Genomic DNA, 6,119 nt, shown 5'->3' on the forward strand with positions numbered 1-6,119 from the left:
AAAATCATCAAAAAGTTTCGTGGCAATTGGACTTCTTTTCGTACTAAAACCGTGAAAAAGAAAAAACACGCAGAAAACAACAACTAGCACACGGCACTAGGTTAATAGGTTAGTGCTCATAAATAATATAAATTTGTGCATTATGACCAAAAAGTATCTTAATATGGTAATATAACAGCATGGAATAATCAAAAATTATATATACGTTGGTGATTTATCAACCTCGTATCAGGAGGACGAGGGTTGGCTGGCCGCCAAGGAGGCGGAGCTAGAGCGCGTGCAAGGTGTGTACTTGCTTGCATTTTCTTTATTTCTTTGGTTCTGGGGAGCCGACCATGGCGCGTTGGCTTTGTGCAGCCTCCACTCTTGAGTTCGGACGCCCTTTGGCGTCGACTAGCCATAGCCAGCCAGCAGAGCAACCACCTGTCCGTGGAGTGTAGTCGGCTGTGCAAGGAGGCGGACCGCCGGCTGGAGGAGAGGAGGGAGCTGGAAGCGGCCCACCAGGGGCAGCTGGACCGGGGGGTCGAGGTTCATCGCCATGAGCTAGTGGACAAGCACGCGGTGCTGGAGAAGACCCTCGAGGAGGTGTTCCTCGGGAGGTAGGACTACGACAAGCGAGCCTGCGCCTGGTCGCTGAAGGAGGCGCACCAGATTGACCAGCTCATCGCTCGTGAGTCTTTCTTTCTTGCTTGCCTTGTTGGTTTTGCGTGGATTTGGATTCCACACTCTGTCCTTACTCCTTTTCCTCCTCCATCCAGGGGTGTTCCTCGAGACGTAGGGGGAGGCGAATGCGTCTGTGGAGGCCCATCGGGAGGAGCAGCGTGCGGAGGGTATCCACATTGTACCGCTTGTCGGTTGGATGGTGGAGGAGGTCGGCATCGTTGCGGAGGCTCACTTCAAAACGGTTTTGTGCTTCATGCACCAGCTCCAGACCACTGGCTTGGGCTTGGTCCGCACCCTCTGGCCGGACACTGTGCAGCCCCACTGTGTGAGAAGGCTGGCACGGTGGCTCGAGGCTGGGTCGGCGCACGTCAATGCATGGAGAGCCTCCGCCGATCTAGACTGTGCGGAGATGGTGATCAACTTTGTGAAGTCCTGGCACCCAGACTTGGATATGGGGATGTTGACCTCCCGGCGCGCGTGTACGGAGGTGGAGCTGGCCACCCGGCATGCGTGTATGGAGGAGGAGCTGGCCACGGTTGCCGATTTGGCTGTGCGGGTGAGTGATCTCACGTCCTTCGCAGAGTGGGACGCGTATGTCCCGGAGCAGGCCGTTCATGGCACGCCGCTCCTGGAGGACGACTACGCGCTGGCTTTCGATGAAGCAGAGGGCAATGCCGACGAGACGGGTGGTGAAGAGATCGGCTGTACTACCGAAGCGTACGTCGACGCCGGAGGGGAGGCACACACTGCTGCCTCGATCGAAGCGGCATGGGACGGAGCGGATGGCGCCTCCACGAGTTGAACTTTTTTTCTTTCCCTGCTTTTTATTAGCACTCAAATCCACACATTGGGGGTCTAGTTTATTGTATTGAACCTTGTGGCCATGGCCCTTTTGTCTTAATGTAAATATGCATGCATTTGCTTGAATACTTCCTGCATGTCGGCTCGCCCATCGCCTTTGCCCCTTGTCCTTTATTCTCCTGCCCCCTAGCTTTTGTCCCACCAACCAGACAGTCGGGAGCCGGTTGTGACTAGGACGGGTCCTCATCCTTAGGGAAGTGGTATGATACTTAGGATTGTAAGATGCGGGCTAGGGTGAGCGCGGTAGAGGCCGATTAAGGGTGGGATGGGGAGCCCGAGCCGGTATCACTTCCTTAGGCACCGTTCATGTGAGAGCACCTTCAACCCGTAGCTCTTGCGAGTCGGATAGGTGGCAGCCAGTCTGTAGCTAAGGCGAAGAGTGGGTTTTGGAATTTCACACAGTACTGGGCCGGCTTGAGAAGGCAGGGCTTGGGATAACCAACTAGCCCCCGGGTCCGACGAGCCGGACCAAGACACTAGGAGAGAAGGGGAGAGAGCGCTCGAGATAGATGATGATAAGGTAGCCCCCGAGTGTCGCTCGGGGTACCTTCTACATTCATTAAACCAATAAACCCAAAAGGTGGGGAGATACATACATACACTGGTTAACTATAAAAAGGGTGCAGGAGTGCTGCATTCCATGGGCTCTCTAGCTCCTCGCCGAAGGCGTCCCTCTTGCGCTTATGTGGCTTCGATGCACCATAAGATAGTACGCATTGTTGTGTAGTGCCATGCTCATGATGAAGGGGGTCTTCCCATCGGGAATCCAGCTTGTGCTGGTCGGGTGTTCGTTGGACCAGCCGGAGTACTAGGTCGCCCTCATGGAAAGTGGGGGCTCGGATCCTCTTGTTGTGATAGCGCCGCAGCTTCTGCTGATAGATGGCCGACCGACTCAAGGCTAGCTCACGTGCTTCCTCGAGCAGGTCGACACCGTCTTCTCTTTATTCCTTGGCTTCCGCCTCTGTGTAGAGCGCCACCCGAGGCGAGTCGAACTCGATATCTATGGGGATGACTTCCTTAGACCCGTATATGACTAAGAAAGGTGTCAAGCCGGTCGATCGGTTGGGCATGGTCCTGGGCCTCTAGAGTACAACTGGCAGCTTGTCGATCCAGCAGACGGCCGAGTGAACCAGTGGCTCGATGAGCCGGCGTTTGATGCCATCCAGGATCAAGCCATTGGCCCGCTCCTCCTGACCGTTTGACCGGGGGTGGGCCACCGACGCGAGGTTGAGTCGGATGCCCTGACCAGAGATCCACGCTCTCTTCGCAAAGTTGGTGCCGTTGTCAGTGATGATGTTGTGGCGAACATAGTAGCTGATGGTGATGTCCTTGATTAATGTGGCGGCCGTTGGGCCATCTAATATCTTGATCACCTTGTCCTCGATCCACTTGGTGAATTTGTCAACTACCACTAGTATATGCGTGATGCCCACTCTTGTGGTCTTGAATGGCCCCATCATGTGGAGTCCCGAGACGGAAAAGGGCTCCGAGATGTGGATGGTTAGCAAAGCCACAGTGGGAAAGTGGCTCCAGCTGCTGAAGCGCTGGCAGCCCTCGCACCTGTCCAACAGGGCCTTGGCATTGTTGAGAGCCGTCGACCTGTAGAAATCGTGCCGGAACGCTTTGGCCACCAGGGACCTCGAGGTGGTGTGCTGACCACACTCGTCATGCAGCACTGGAAGACGCTATTTGCATTGCGATTGAAAAGCCGTACTTGACAATGGAATAAGCACGAGCCCGACGTTGTACTTGCCGCATCGTGACATCGTCGGGAGGGAGGGAGCCATTTGTGAGGAAGGCGAGGATGGGCTGAGCCTAGGAAGGAGCAGATATCTTCATTGGAGTCGGTGCTTGCTCGGAGCCGGCGGGAACCAGATCTGAGCTGGTAGTCCCCGGGTGTGAGCCAACGGTCCTTAGGCCTAGGCCACCCTAGGGTGCCTCTCCCACTGTCAAGATGGAGGCGGAGCCAACCACGATTGGATCGGAACCGGAAACTGCCGCGGAAGTCCCTGTGTCACAGGCGGCGACAGTTCTGTCTGACGGAACAAAGATGGACTCCGACTCGGGAGACGGCTTGATCAAGGGCTTGAGCAACCGCTTGAGGGAGACCACGGTTGGGATGGCCTACTGATAATCCACAAGTGTCGGGGATAGTTTGTAGCATTTTTCGATAAATCAAAGTGTCAATCCCAACGAGGAGCTAAAGGTACAACAAATATTCCCTCAAGTTCTATCGACCACCGATACAACTCTAGGCACACTTAATGTTTGCTTTACCTAAAACAAGAATAAAACTAGAAGTACTTAGCAAGAAAATGAAGAGCAAGTAAATAAAAGTTTGGGGCTATTTAGTATTAAGCTTTTTGTGTAATGCAAGAAAAAGATTGTCCATAGGCAATTGAATATAACATGATAGATATTTATTATTTGCAATGAGGGAGAGGCATACGCTAACATACATTATGTACTTGGATCTTATGCACTTATGATTGGACCTCTAGCAAGCACCCGCAACTAATAGAAATCATTAAGGTAAACCCAACCATACCATTAAACATCAAGTCCTCTTTGCTCCCATACGGGCACAACTCCCTTACTCGGGTGTAAGTTTATGTCACTCTCGCCACCCACTATAAGCAAATCATGAACATATTGCAAAGTCTCCAGCGTGTATCCTTCACGTGTGTGCCTCACGAAAGTCACCTTAGGACAACACCATACCAACACACAACTCATATCAATAACATCATATCACAATTAACCCATAGGAAAAAATGGATCTACTCTAACATCATAGGATAGCCACATATCATTGGCAAATAGTATGTAGTGTTGAGCACCATTTTAAGTAGAAAGTTACAGCGGGAAAATGGGTGTTACACCGCTTCATGGAGGGGGAGAGTTCCCATTGACAACGGCAAGATTGTTCATGTAGATCATCGTCACACTCCTTGCCCCGGCGGCACTCCTGCGCGACGGGGAGAGAGAGCCCCTCCTTCTTATTCTTCTTCCTTGGCCTCCCCCTAGATGGGTGGAGATTTCCCTCTCTGGTCCAGGGCCTCCACGGCGGCAGAGGGGCAGGAGCCCCTTCGAGATTGGATCTCCCTCTGTGTTCTCTTATGTTTCACGTTCCTGTTTTCTAGCCCTTCACCTTTTCTTAAATTCCCAGAGATCCGTAACTCAGGTCGGGCTGATATTTTGTGGCGTTTTTATCCATAAATTATCTTTCTTGCAAGTGAAGAAGAGCACCAACCGACTTAAAGGGTGCCCACTAGTCACCTCCCCGCGCCAGGGGGGCCAACGCATGCCCTGGTGTCTAGTGGAGGTCGTGGGCCTCCATTTGTGTTGATTCTGCCTCCCAAAAATCACATATAATCCAAAATAATTCTCCGTAAATTTTTATCACGTTTCAACTTTGTTTGATATGGATATTCTGTGAAAGAAAAAGCATGCAACAAACACGAACTGGCACTTGGCACATGATCAATATGTTAGTCCAATAAATCATATAGAATGTCGCAAAAAATATGTGAAAGTTGTATAATATTGGCATGGAACAATCAAAAGTTATAGATACGACGGAGACGTATCAGCATCCCCAAGCTTAATTCCTGCTCGTCCTCTAGTAGATAAATAATAAAAAAGATAATTTTTGATGTGGAATGCTACCTAGCATAATCTTGATCATAAATCTATTCATGGCATGAATATTAAGATACAAGTGATTCAAGGCAATATCTATCATTTGACAAAAAGGTATCCATACTCAAAGTGGTAAAAGTGAAGAAGAAAGTCTCGCATCAAAGTGGTAAAAGTGAAGAAGGAAGTCTCGCATCAACTCGGCATATCAACAGGCTATGGAGATGCCCATCAATAGATATCAAAGCGAGGAGTAGGGATTGCCATGCAACAGATGCCCTAAGATCTATAAGTGTATGAAATCTCAAATGAAAACTAAGTGGGTGTGCATCAAACTTTAGAATGAAAAATTCCCACTAGTATATGGAAGTGACAAAACAAGAGACCCTCTATATGAAGAACGTGGTGTTACTTTGAAGCACAAGTGTGCAATTAGCATGCCCCTTCTCTCTTTTCTCTCATTTTTTCTTTGTTTTTTTCTTTTTCTTTTTTTCTCTTTTTTCTTTTTCTTTTTTTCTTTTTGTCTGGAGTCTCATCCCGACTTGTGGGGGAATCATTGTCTCCATCATCCTTTCCACATTGGGAGAATGCTCTAATAATGAATAATGATGATCATCACATTTCTATTTACTTACAACTCGATACCTAGAACAAAGTATGACTCCATATGAATGCCTCTAGCAGTGTACCAGGATGTGCAATGATCTAGCATAGCACGGACAAAAAAAACTGAACAAGCCATGGAAATATCATGCTAGCTATCTTACGATCATGCAAAGCAATATAACAATCAATGCGCAAGTCATCAAAACGATAATGGTGCAAGTTGCATGGCAATATATCTCCAAATGGCTATCGAAATGGCATAATAGGTAGGTATGGTGGTTGTTTTGAGGAAGATATAATAAGGCCTATGTGTGATAGAGTGTATCATATCATGTGGTTTGGATGCACCT

At 49.4% G+C, this 6,119-nt stretch overlaps 1 protein-coding gene across 1 annotated transcript; it reads left to right on the forward strand.

Annotated features, from left to right (window-relative positions):
• The first annotated feature begins 239 nt into the window (after positions 1 to 239).
• LOC123403923 lies at positions 240 to 1,592 on the forward strand. The gene is made up of 2 exons (XM_045097832.1): positions 240 to 670; positions 759 to 1,592. The coding sequence occupies exon 2, from the start codon at positions 860 to 862 to the stop codon at positions 1,463 to 1,465; it is 606 nt and encodes a 201-aa protein (XP_044953767.1). The 5' UTR covers positions 240 to 670; positions 759 to 859; the 3' UTR covers positions 1,466 to 1,592.
• The last annotated feature ends 4,527 nt before the right edge of the window (positions 1,593 to 6,119 follow it).

This window comes from Hordeum vulgare, chromosome 6H (genome assembly GCF_904849725.1).
Source record: "Hordeum vulgare subsp. vulgare chromosome 6H, MorexV3_pseudomolecules_assembly, whole genome shotgun sequence".
Lineage (NCBI taxonomy): Eukaryota > Viridiplantae > Streptophyta > Magnoliopsida > Poales > Poaceae > Hordeum > Hordeum vulgare.

Coding starts and splice junctions, on each gene's coding strand:
- LOC123403923 (XM_045097832.1), top strand. CDS start 860: ATGGTGGAGGAGGTCGGCATCGTTGCGGAGGCTCACTTCAAAACGGTT.